Source organism: Zingiber officinale, unplaced genomic scaffold (genome assembly GCF_018446385.1).
Source record: "Zingiber officinale cultivar Zhangliang unplaced genomic scaffold, Zo_v1.1 ctg167, whole genome shotgun sequence".
Classification (NCBI taxonomy): domain Eukaryota; kingdom Viridiplantae; phylum Streptophyta; class Magnoliopsida; order Zingiberales; family Zingiberaceae; genus Zingiber; species Zingiber officinale.
This window is the reverse complement of record NW_024589857.1, coordinates 578,080-590,705: the sequence shown is the minus strand read 5'-3', so window position 1 is coordinate 590,705 and position 12,626 is coordinate 578,080. Positions and strand designations below refer to the sequence as shown.

Here is a 12,626-nt window from a genome sequence, read left to right as displayed (position 1 = left end):
TTTGAGTATTGAATTTGGTTTTTGTATTATAGAGGCTGGCCGTTGCAATTATCATCAATCAATTTTACAATCGAAGAAATTCTCATCTAGACAAAAAAAAAACTAGATTGCTGTAAATTTATATAAATATTCTTCAAGATAACTCTCAGAACCTTTTGAATTCCACTCCAACCTACATTAGACAGCATACCAATTTTGTAACACATTCTGATTGTACACATTTCAGTAGGTTTCTAATTTAGTTCTTCCTTTGAGAATACCGATCTTGTAATTGACTTCCAGATGTGAGATGAAACTGTCAACCAAAAGAAATTCGTCGATCAACTACTTGAGCTAATAATCCACTATTTGCGGCCTTCTTTTCTCTTTTTTCTTTCTTGTCTCTGCTTCTCGCGGACACCTGGTGAAACAAAATGCTGGTCATTAGAATCAATTTATAGTCAAATGCCAATGGAAGCTAGTGCAAGATAGAACATGATGACATACACTTTTTCTCCTCTAGTTTTTTGCGTTTAAAGGATTCAGCCGCCCTCTTTATTTGTTTCTGTTTGTCTACATTGACACATACCTATAAGAATGAAAATAGGTGAGGATTGAGCAATGGAAAAGATAAGTGATGTATCACACATTCAATAAGCTGGCATATAACAAGTTGAACAAATCTAAGTAAAATAGTGATGAATCAAATAGACAAGCTATAGATAAAGAGGCAAAACCGTGTGTATTGTTCGACAAGTCAACAAGTGTTAGGTCATGGAAAGCAAACCATGATAAGAAACAGAAGATTGTCTTCTTTTTTCCCAGGTATGTTTGCTTAATAGTCTGCTTAGTATATGTTTGAGCTTGGGTTGGGTTTAAACAAGTACTTAATCCCAGGTTTAGGTTAAACTTTCCAGCATCCAATGCATTGCAATCCCACCGATATTTCTAAATAATTTTCTTAAGAAAAAAGTGTAGAGCGAATAGTGTTTCGCATCATCGTCCAGTCACATGTACGATCAAGTTTCATTATGACTGAAAAAAAAGCATTGCAAGACTGTCAAGAAATGTATCTAACAAAGGAACAATTTTATAGAGAATCAGCTACCTCGTGACCAGAGCTGCGGAGGGCCTGGAGTGGTTCGACCAAATCCTGACCGATGACCAAAAAGCCAGGTTTCCTATTAGAGTTTTTTGCTTCAGTAGTATTCCACTTTTGTAACTCTTCTAGTTGTTGCTGGAGGAGAGGAGACACACCAGCCTGATAAAATAACAAAATAATACTTGTCAATAAGAGAGTAAAGATCTTAGAGACTCAAGGTGGAAACTGAGTGGTTCGTGTAAAAGTGCTAACATAATATCGAACCTATGCATATTAATCATTTTCTTTTACAGTGAAGGGCCACATTGCATCTGCTTCTGGCCATATAAGGATATAGGGGGCCAAATCAATCTCTAGCTTGTTAAACTTCTATCCAATACTGACTTCATCATAAAAGTTTTAGGCATGCACAAATGATTTATTCCATGAAGTGCTTCAATCAACATGCAAAATTTTATTTCGCTGTCAGTCTTTAAAATCAAAATGATATTAACATTTGTTTTCTTCATTAAATGAGTATTAATATGAAAACAAACTCAATAGTGATGTCTTCCATGACAATTCCAACTCAAGGCTCATCACGGGTGCACCAAAAGACTTGCCTTCCTTCTGCAGAGGATGTAGAGTGCAAGAGAGATTGTTAGGGTCGTTGACCCAAAATATTTTGGAGAGACCTCATCAATTTTTTAAATTCAATAAAATCCAACTCACCATGTGTATGGATTACAAAATTGGGAACAAAACCAATATATATGTGGGATTTTGAGTCGGTATTAGGGGAAATGTGGTTTTTTCCATCGGTGGGGGGAATTCTCCCTACAGTGAACATCAGGTGGTTCTCCATGGAGATAACCAACTTGCAGATCATGCAAGTCATACGTGAACACTCTTATGCAAGTCATGCAAGGAAAAGAGATACCTTCGACTGGGCAATCTAAGGGAAACATTGTCCAAGATGAACAACAATATCAAGAATGAAAGTCTGTTCCATCTAACTGTAACATATACATATGATGTAACTTACAATCCGATGATCATTTGAAGGATGGTAAAAAAAATGCAGTAATTTGCAACGGTAGGTAAATGATGTTGCTTGGTCTGTGCATTTCGCAGGTTGGAAAACCAGACTGGACAAAACTGGCAGTCCTACCAGGTCATTAGCTTGGTCCTACCAGGCCATTAGCTTGGTCTCGTTGAACCGGCTAAACGAGTTAACCAGGAAAATGACATTAGAAATATATTTTATACTTTATGCATGTAACACATTTTATATGTTCAATAAATATATTAAGTCCATTCATTGGCATTTGCTTGAATTCAACGCTACCCTCACCATTACTCATCCGGGCTTAGGACCAGCAATGGTAGGCTTGAATAAATATATTAAGTAATATAGATAAATCTATTAGTGGAACTGTAAACTCAAAAAAAGATGTCACAAATATAACTTTTGTAGGTATAAAATATTTTAATTATATATATAATTTATAAATAATTAAACCTGTTTTATAAATATATAATCACTTAATGAGAAATGTAATTTTAAAAATAAAATCAAAGAAAAAATATATGTTTGCAGTAGAGAAGATTTAAAACTTGTCAAACTCAATACAAGACAAGCACCTTCCACCATACAAGAAACTGAGTTTATTATAATCATGCTGGTTAACAGTAAAAGATTTTACTGGTTTCTTTATCACCCACAATTTCCATTGTGTTTTTGAGTTGGTCATTTACTGATATGGAGAAATAAGAAGGCAAGAGCTATGGAACTTGGAATATGAGAGTTATTGTGGCTTGAAATCAGTCTAGATGACTCAATAGGAGTGGCAGTCTGAAGCCTTGTTGTGATAACAAATCCGCCATCAGCATTGCACACATCCAGTACAACATGATCACACTAAGCATATTGAGATTGATAGGTATTTCAATAAAGAAGAGATTGAAAAATGCCTTGCAATGAATACTACCAATATATATATATATATAAATGATGAATAAATAAACCGTAAACTTACACCAGCCAAATAGCGACGAGAGAATGTTTTAGGTTGGAGAGGCCGTTTCAGGTGATCATTCAGTTCCTTCACGCACAAACACGAACATCAAAATATGACATTACTAGACTAGTCCAAAGATCTTATCAAATTAAAGAATAAAAAATTTTAGTGGTACATATCCATAAATCAAAATGAGAATGAACCTGCTGTAGCTTCTTCAGTTGAACAGAGTTCATTTTCTTCTGTTTATATCCTTTTACTGTATCTTCTTCACTCCCGCTCTCTTCTACTACCAAGTCCAAAGATTCAGCATTTCTCATAAGCCATTTCTTCTTCACATTTTCCTGGATATGCAATATAGGCAAAAAAGTGAAGAAAACTACTAAAATACATCATTGATACTTGGTTTTGCTCCATCAATTGTGCAATCTGCGAGCCCAGAAAGGGCATGATGAAGGTGTAAAATTTGACAGCAACATAGTAGAACCGAGATGGACTCATTGGTGCAATAATATAAATACCCCTATAATTGTTCTCAACCTAAACCATATTAAAAGAAATTTCAAGTTTAAATATAATACACCATTCAGAGGTGTATTCAACCTGGTATGGAAACATTATTGTGCTTGATGTGCCAAAGTACTTGATTCTATCCTCATGACAATACCATCCATGATCTGGCTTAAGACCAATTTGTAGCTTAAAGAATTTAAGTCAGAACAACCAATTTGTATTGTTATCATCAAAGAATATCATTTATTATATTCCATGAAATGTGTAGCGTGAAGAAAATGAAGGCAACAAACTCTGCCAGCCAAGAAAATAGAATCAGCAAACTAGATATCAGTCAATTAATTTGGTAAAATTGTATGAACTTCAAAGAATCTACCTACACAGAGAAAAGGAACAATCTACACTAATTACCATTAAAAATGTAAATAAACAAGAAAATAAACTTGTTCTAAGTAATTTAAACTCTTACTAAATATCTTACAAAGACAATTAAGAATCGAACCTTTCTCAATTAATATCTTCATATTTCAATAGCATCAAAATTTAATATCATTAACACCGGATGGAAAGATGCTACAGAACGAGAGAATCGTCACTTTGGTAGTGTACTAACTGCAATATGATATACTGCAGTGTATTGCACAAGTGAAAAAAACACCTTGCCAGCGGCTAACCGTGATGTTATCTAATGGACGAAATGCCCGCAAGAAGCTTGATGATTTTTAAGGAACTACTTCATAAATGTCAGGCTGAGAAGCAACGTGAACCTGAGCAACTAGAGGAGTTGGATTACCTAACAACCAAACGAGTATATAATGGTCAGAGGGAATTGATGTTCAAGAACTTGAGAAGTTAACACATGATGGCGTGCCTTACAAATATGAGCAAGGGCAATTGTAAGTAAATCTAAATGGATACAGATCTAGTACGGATACATCTGACACAAGGACAGTTAAAGTGGACTTGGTGCAAGGAAATGAAAAAGGGAAAACACAAGAGGAAAATACTATTATTGATCACAATGGATCATCATCTTGAGGAAGATGAGTTCACAGGATAGCAAGTTGGGATTAGTGAATGAGTTTGTTATAACAAGTTTAATGGGTTTGGATTCACAATGGATCTAGCTTTATATGAAGGCTGCCCACTACTGTTGATCGGCATTGAGAAATCTGAGCCTTTTCCTATGTCAATAACTGGATGAGAGGCAATGGTGGACCAAAGCATCTTACCGAAGGCAGAAACAGCATCACAGGGCAGCATTGCCTCCAGCAATCACTTCATTAGAAGCACAGGAGTGATTAACAATGATATAGCATATGGTACTATAGTATAGTTAATATCTGTATATTTTCCGGAACAGGTGGTTCCTAACAAAACTAACCGAAATATATGATGGTCTACCTACTGGTACTTGTGACAAATGTTCAAACAATTTCTGGTAGAACATGTGTTCTGAAAATCTTGCTATTACTGTGAAGACCATCATTTCTAAAAAAAGTTATGCCTGCTGTAAATATATGAACTCCAAAAATCTCTGGGCTCATTTCTCTCTGCATCAGCCTGAATGTTAGTGTTCAAAATAGATAAAGAAATTGGAAATTGAACTTGGAACATACATTTTAGCATGCACTTTTAATAGAATATTAAACAAGCCTGCATTCTCAAAATTCGAATTCAGATATTTCTTTTCATCAAGTCTTTCTCAAAATAAGAAAAATACACAAATGTCTTATTCACAATCAATATACCCATAAGAAGTTACAGCATATCACAAAAGCAAGTTAGCAAGTGGCGATGCCCATTTTGACGAACAGGAAGCAATAATGCCAGTCAAATAGTACATGGATAAGAAAACATAACAATTTTCCACACCTGGGAGACATTGTGTGAAATTTTGTCAATTTGACGGGCAAGAGAAAGGCGCTTCATTATTTCAGGCATGTATTCATTATGAACAGGAAATTGCTGAAGGCTTTCCTGGAAATTCACATAAAAGATTTCATGAATAATTAAAATTGAAGAATCAGCCCAGTGCTGTAGACATGAAAAGAGCATAAAAACATACCACATAATAGTAGTACATGCAACAAGCAATAGGACTTATATAATATTTGCATCATAATTAACTTGTTATTTGAAATTTTATGATGAGTTATCAGCTCCTATTAACTGGCTCATAATACATTGTGTTTCATGCATCTTGTACTGGCTCAGTCGAAAGGCACATGAGGCATGTGCCTTTGATGCACTGAGCTCAACATTCTTCAATATGCTACTATCAGCATTAACTAGAGGATGATGCACCCGAAAAAACTCTATTAAAGGACAAGAGCAAAAAGCTGCAAGTTTCATGATATTTAACTAAAATTAAAACTACAAATATCACCTTGGATAATGATCTGCATAACGAAAAAAATTTCGTCTTATCACTAGAAGAAATCAATGAAATAGAACAGCCATCAGCAGAAGCACGTGCAGTTCTTCCACTTCTGTGAATATAAACCTAAGGCAAAAAAGAACCTCAGTTACGAATATCATTGCATATTTATTAAAAGCACAACCTAACACATACGTCAGCAGAATGTGGAAGCTGATAATGAACAACAGTTCGAATGCCAGGAATGTCAAGACCTCGAGCAGCAACATCTGTTGCAATCAACACTCCATTCTCATTTGCACTAAAACGATCAATGGCCTGTAACAGCTCCATGTCAAATGGAACAATCATATCAAAACAGAAGAAAAACAAACACTAAGCAAACACATATTAAAATGTTACAAAATGTTAACAGTTGGTTCCAAATGATACCAATAGATTGTATGAAAAGATACCAATAGATTGTATGAAGAGGATTACTATTGGTAAAGGAGGCTTCATATATAAGATTTGCAAATATCAAATATAGCTAATAAACAATTCATGTAACTAACAATGTTTCAAACTAAATTTCTGGTTGCAAATTAACATTTGTCCAAGGAATTCAAGTACCTGTCAGGATTCCAAACATGCAAAAGTGTAATCAGATAATCAGAATAAACATACCATTACTGTGAATTTTCTAGTACCTTTAAGCGGGCTCTTTGTTGCATCTGAGCATGAAGGGTCCAAGAGTTGATGCAAAGAATGCGCAAAATTGAAGAAATGCGACGTAAAGCTGCAATTGATGTACAGAAAACAATAGTACGGCCTTGGCCATGAACACTTAATATGTAACATAAATAGGCCTCTTTATCTTCTTCCCTGCATCTGCAAATACCAAATGATACATATTAAATACATAATGTGAAAACTGAGAATGTTGTATAATGCTCACCAAGGTTACATGATAAGTTGTAAGGACAAAATCATCAGTAAAAAAAATCTAAACATAATATTCTGAAGGCATCTTTTGTATATTGGTCAAGACTAGAGGACAAGTAGAAGTATGATCCAGTCTAGAAGAGTCTCACAAAAAAAGTTCTTTTATTTATTTTTTTCAAGAGGATCTTGAAAGCTAGACATCTCATTGAAACCTACGAGGGTAGGCTCTCCACCCACTATCAATGTAGGAGTAATGCCCCTCATCAATTATTTTCTAGTTTCATGCTCATGATTACAAATGTAGATTTATATAGGCTCACAAATGAAGAGGATACGTTATCATGTAAGTAATTCTCATTCACATTCAAAGGTCATTTCAGTGGAACAAAGAAAGCAAGAACCACATTTCTTCTAGAACATACTCAGATCAATAAAAAAAATAAATTTTGGCAGTGAAAACCATTCATAACACATAGGAAATTCAAGCTTTGCAATCACTCAAGCCATTGTATGTGGTCAGCATCAGGATCACCAAGCCAAAAACCTCACTATCAATCATATCAAACTGATTGATCAAAACCATAAAAACAATAAAAAAAATTATAAAAAATGAAAACTAAAGGAAAAAAAATTAAGTGGGATCTAGTAAAAGATGAAATGTAATAGTTAACAGACAAGAAAGGAGAATATTATCATCAGATATTTATAATTAAGATCAGAATGCTACAGTTCAAATAAGTCCGCAAAGCCTTGCATTAATGTGACATAATGCTCTAATGTTATCTGAAAGCAACGATTTTGTAGCCTACGATTTGATGAGACAAGCATAAAATACTAGCTCAGCAACAATTACCCTGCCTCCACCCATTATTCATGGCGAATAATCCAACTGCTAGACAATTGTAGGTCATTGAAGGAAGTTCCAATTCATTGATAAAAATGTATTCAATAAAGTGAAAAAAGAAAAAAGAAGCCAAGTAACACAAAATATCCATTTTAGCATGTAATCCTAGTACAATAAGACCATCATATTGGAAAAGAAGAGAGAGGGACTAATTGCCGGATGTAATATCAATGCAAATTCCAATCAAATATGAAGCATGAAAGGGAGAGTGAGTTACTCGAGGAAGGATTCTTCAAGGTTATGAGCCAAAACCGCAGTATTTGTCAGGTCAACAACTGCAACATCAGGCCTTATTCCAGCTCGTTGTGAGAGAGTCTCAATAGAACTCAGCGCATCTGAATTTGATGTTTTTGAACTAGAGAATCCTCTCTTAAGTTTTCTACGGAAATTATCAGATAATGCTATTGTTGCAGAGAACACAAATGTCTGTCTCTTCTTTTGCTGTAAATTTGGAACGGTTTTGCACATTGCAGTCCCTTTTGCACTTTGTTCAGACGAACCATTAACCATGGGCAACATATCTATGATAGACTGCATCTCATGAAAATGGCCTTTCTCTATCATCCTATCAGCTTCATCCAACACAAAGAAAGACAAGGAGTGCAGCTGTAATACAAGTATAAAAATATTAGTATGTTTAGATTTGAGGAGAAGCCAACACTTGCTAGTACAGATGCCGGATCAAATATGAGGATTGTCTAAAAGTACAAGAAATAAGGAAAATATTAGGCAGTTTTTTTTTGCTGGTCTGTGTTTTATATATGTGTGGCCACCACAGATCCAAAAGATCAGCAAACAAATAATTTTACATAACAGAATAAAAATATTACCCCCATTCCTCAGTGGAAGAAATGCTACTCTAGGTTTTCCCAAACAACTTAAAAAACAGCTCTTATTAATCCAAATACTAACTGACCAATAGTGACCAAGGGGCATATTCCACATAAACAACTTCAAAACTAACCTCCACAAGATGTTCTTCTCCTGCTGACATTATCTCCCACAACCGTCCCGGTGTTCCAACAACAATCTCTGGTCGCCTTTTAAGAAGCCTTTCCTGTTTTTCTGTTGACATTCCACCGACTATAGTGACCACTTGAATATCAAGAAACCTTGCAGCTTCCTTCAAATGGTTAGATACCTAGAAGGTGACCAACGTATATGTTCAAGGTAACCAACACTTGAATATCATAATTCATATGCTTGCGAGTTGCAAGAGAAAGCAATGGACACTAGTGCAAAAAAAAAAAAATCTGCCTATTGATGCATAGCACTTCACTGTCTACTAGAGGAGTAAACAAAGGACAAAAGGTTGAAGTACTTCTAAAAGTTAGAAGGAAGACAATAAGCAAGCAGTTCAACAAATAGCTCACTTGGGAAGTAAGTGGTACAGGGAGTCAAACAGTTTATTACCTTCTAAACCATGAAGAAGCAAAGCAAGTGGCATGTGCAATAAGGAATTTACAGAAAAGAATAAGATGCTTATTCACTCTATTGTAAGGTTAAAATGCAAGGATATGAAAATATGAAAAATAATTTCGAAAATGAAGAAATCAAAAGAGATGTATATGAGAAGTTAGCCTCCAGCTTTTAGCTCAGATTTAAACATGTTCATAACATCATTAAGAAAATAATAGAATAGATACTGGGTCCAGGGAGAAAGATGAAATGCCAAAACAAACAGTTAAGAAAACAAGAACTGAAGCTGGAAGAAGAGAAGTGTATATAAGAAATAAGGCGATATGTTTACAAATTATTAAATGACTATATACATATCAAGATAAAGCTATAAATCACACCATCGCAATAAACTACGAGGAAAGGTTGAAGATGCTGGTAAGACTGGTGAACATCTACTGCCATGTGAGTTAAGGAATTGACAAATTATATCATGATATAGAACTAAGATGTTATGAATGGTTAAATTAGAGCAAACTCTACAAACATAACTCATGGGCTCATTCAATTTTAACTAGCATTTCTTGCCTACACAAGTACAACAAATTTTCATCTAATGCTCACAGTTAATTTTTATGAATTTTCCCTTTACTTTAGATATCATGAAGACAGATGGCAAAAGGAAAAAAGAACAAAAGTGAGACTTTCCTAAATTTGTTTTGCAATTAAAACATGGTTTTTAAGAGCTTTATTAGTGGATATATATATATATATATATATATATATCAAAAAGGAGGATTCATAAGCATGTATCCTAGTCAAGAAATACTCCAAAATACCACACACACACACATATATGAATTACAGCTTATTTCTGTAGCTTCCTTTTTAGAAAAAGGTAGTTCCCAATCTTACTATTGCCAATGCAAAAGAGATCAAATATACATTTCACCTGCAAAGCAAGTTCCCTTGTTGGAGTGATAATAAGAGCTCGAAGAGGACCTTTGTGAAAAACTTTCTTAGTTGAAGTATTGCTTTCATCTAGGAATATACCCTCTTTTTCTCTTTCTTCAAGTAGGCGTTGCAAGATAGGGAGCCCAAAGGCAAGTGTTTTACCAGAACCTGTCTCTGCTGCACCTATGACATCCTGATTAACCATAAACAATACAAAAATCATTAAAAAGTGTTTCTAAAAATGAAAAGTCACCCAAATATTAATATCACGACTATTGGCAGAAGGGGAATTCCCAGTAGCTAATATGTGAACCAATATAAGGTATGAAGAAATAACCAAAGGGAAAATTCCCCAGAATGGCTTAAACTACAATGGCATATCTTAAAAATCACTAATCAATCTATTCAAAACTAAGTTATATACTAAGCATGCATAGAATACTAAGCTAACTAGGAAAAAAACAGCTAATGCATAAATGATATTGATTGTAGTAATTGAAGTTGGAATATAATCATAGAAGCTAATCAAAAGGATCCAACCTTTCCTTGATGAGCAGCAACTGGAATACAGGCTTTCTGAATTGGAGTGGGTTCCTTGAATCCGAGTCGGCGTATTGATTTGATAAGAAGGGTATGAAGCCTTAACTCTTTCCAAGCATAAACTTCATCCTCATCAAGAATTAGTTTTTCGTTGTCATCATCACCAGTAAAATTCTGTTGGATTATGTCTGCTAGGCCAGGAACAACATCAACAAATCCATATTTTCCATATTTTAAAGAAAGGTGGTGGCAATGGCAAAACAAACTCACCCTTTAAATTTTCACTCTCTTCAGAATCTTTCTTATTCCTTTTTATCTTCCTTTTCTTCGTTTTGCTTTTGGATGGATCCTCACCTTTATCATCATTGGTAAAATGTGAACCATCCTCCACAATCTCTACGTCCTCATCCCTTTGCCTCTTCTCCTTCTTCGACTTCAAGTCATGGTTAAGTTTCTTCTTATTCTTTCCATCTTCCACATTGATAAGATGTGAGCCATCCTCCACAATCTCTACGTCCTCATTCCTTTGCCAATTTTTCTTCTTCGACTTCAAGTCATAATTAAGTTTCTTCTTACTCTTTCCATCTTCCACAGAGGGAACCTCTCCAATAAGTCCGTACACTGACTCGTCGATCTCCTCCAAAGAAATAAACCCTACACGAAACAGAACCACGCAGTATAGAACTAGGAGCACAAAGAAACATGAACCAACGTTATAAAACCAGAGCACAATAGAAAACGAGAGGGAGAAAGGAACCTCCTTCGCTGCTTCCCTCGATAAAAAACAAGGGGTCCTCAGAAGGAAGAGAATCGTTCCAGGCTAGCGAATCGAACTGATTTGACTCCGGCGCTGCTGCTCTTTTGGAAGGTTTCACCTTCTTATGCTTTCGGTTGGACGAGCTCGCGTTAACGAGCGGTGGCGAAGACTCCGGCATCGAGGAGTTGGGACGCAGGTCCTGAGACGACGACGGGCGGCGTCGAAAGGAAAGGAACGGCGACCTGCAACAAGTATGGAACTCACGGTTTGCCCAAAATTGTTCCGTTCCACAACCTGCCTTCAAATTTTAAAATTTTCACCGGAAAAAATGATTCTTTGCGCTCTATTCCATCGTCTATGGTCTAAAAACACACCAGCGCTCACCAGGTCTATAGAGAGAGTGGGGCGTCCTCAATGCAGGAAAAGAGAAGCGAACGCCGGAGAGAAGTACTAGCGCATGCGAACGCCGTAGCAAGTGCAGTTGAGAGTGAAGGACGGCCGGCGTAGAGGAAGCCGACGCCTGCGAGCGAGTGGGCGAGGGAAGCAAAAGCGCAGCTTTCTGGTTAGGGCATTAGGCTCCTTGTACTAATCGAAAACGCTTGTTCAAATTATCACGTATAATTTTGATTATCTGATTATCAGATAATCGTATAACTAAAGTTATGATAATAAAATATAATTAAATACAATTTGAACCAAACTTAAATAATATGATAGAAATTTATTTATTTAAAAATTTTAATAAATAACTTAATTTAATATTTTACTATAAAATTAACTATACATAATAATAATAATAATAATAATAATAATAATAATAATATTATTATTATTATTATTATTATTATTATTATTTAAATTCTTCATTTTTTTTATTTTTTCTTTTTCATATTTCCTTTTATTTTTTTGTTTTTCTTTTTTTACATTTTTAATTTTTTTAAACTTTTTTATTTTTTTCGTTTTTTAATTTTTAATTTTGTATGTTTATTTTGGTAGGATAAAGGAGGAGGGTTGCGTTAGGTTGCCAGCCAGCGTCAAACTATGGCAAAATTTCATGAATGAATCCATTAAACTATTGTGCTAATGCTAGGTTGTTCCCCGGAAGGACCGCGTTGCAGGGTCCGACTGTAACGTCTCGGCAAGGACCGCTACATCTCCAGAACTCGGGTGTAGTG

General features: G+C 35.2%; 1 protein-coding gene across 4 annotated transcripts; it reads right to left on the bottom strand.

Annotated features, from left to right (window-relative positions):
• LOC122036464 (DEAD-box ATP-dependent RNA helicase 13-like) lies at positions 1-12,036 on the bottom strand. 4 transcript variants are annotated; one of them, XM_042595781.1, is made up of 16 exons: positions 11,836-12,036; positions 11,452-11,749; positions 10,965-11,348; positions 10,695-10,882; positions 10,153-10,347; positions 8,767-8,943; positions 8,020-8,408; positions 6,664-6,844; positions 6,170-6,292; positions 5,984-6,100; positions 5,470-5,574; positions 3,285-3,425; positions 3,100-3,165; positions 1,088-1,240; positions 487-568; positions 1-400 (listed from the first exon to the last, which is right to left on the bottom strand). In XM_042595781.1, the coding sequence occupies exons 2-16, from the start codon at positions 11,627-11,629 to the stop codon at positions 345-347; spliced, it is 2,535 nt and encodes an 844-aa protein (XP_042451715.1). In that variant the 5' UTR covers positions 11,630-11,749; positions 11,836-12,036; the 3' UTR covers positions 1-344. The 4 variants fall into 4 exon arrangements, with proteins under 4 accessions (XP_042451715.1, XP_042451716.1, XP_042451714.1 ...); XM_042595782.1 differs by having other exon boundaries at positions 11,452-11,745; XM_042595780.1 differs by having other exon boundaries at positions 11,452-11,693.
• Positions 12,037-12,626: the final 590 nt, after the last annotated feature.

Coding starts and splice junctions, on each gene's coding strand:
- LOC122036464 (XM_042595781.1), bottom strand. CDS start 11,629: ATGCCGGAGTCTTCGCCACCGCTCGTTAACGCGAGCTCGTCCAACCGA. Junction 5,575..5,983: donor TATGCAGATCATTATCCAAG/GTGATATTTGTA, acceptor GTGAATTTCCAG/GAAAGCCTTCAGCAATTTCC. Junction 569..1,087: donor TCCGCAGCTCTGGTCACGAG/GTAGCTGATTCT, acceptor TCATTCTTATAG/GTATGTGTCAATGTAGACAA.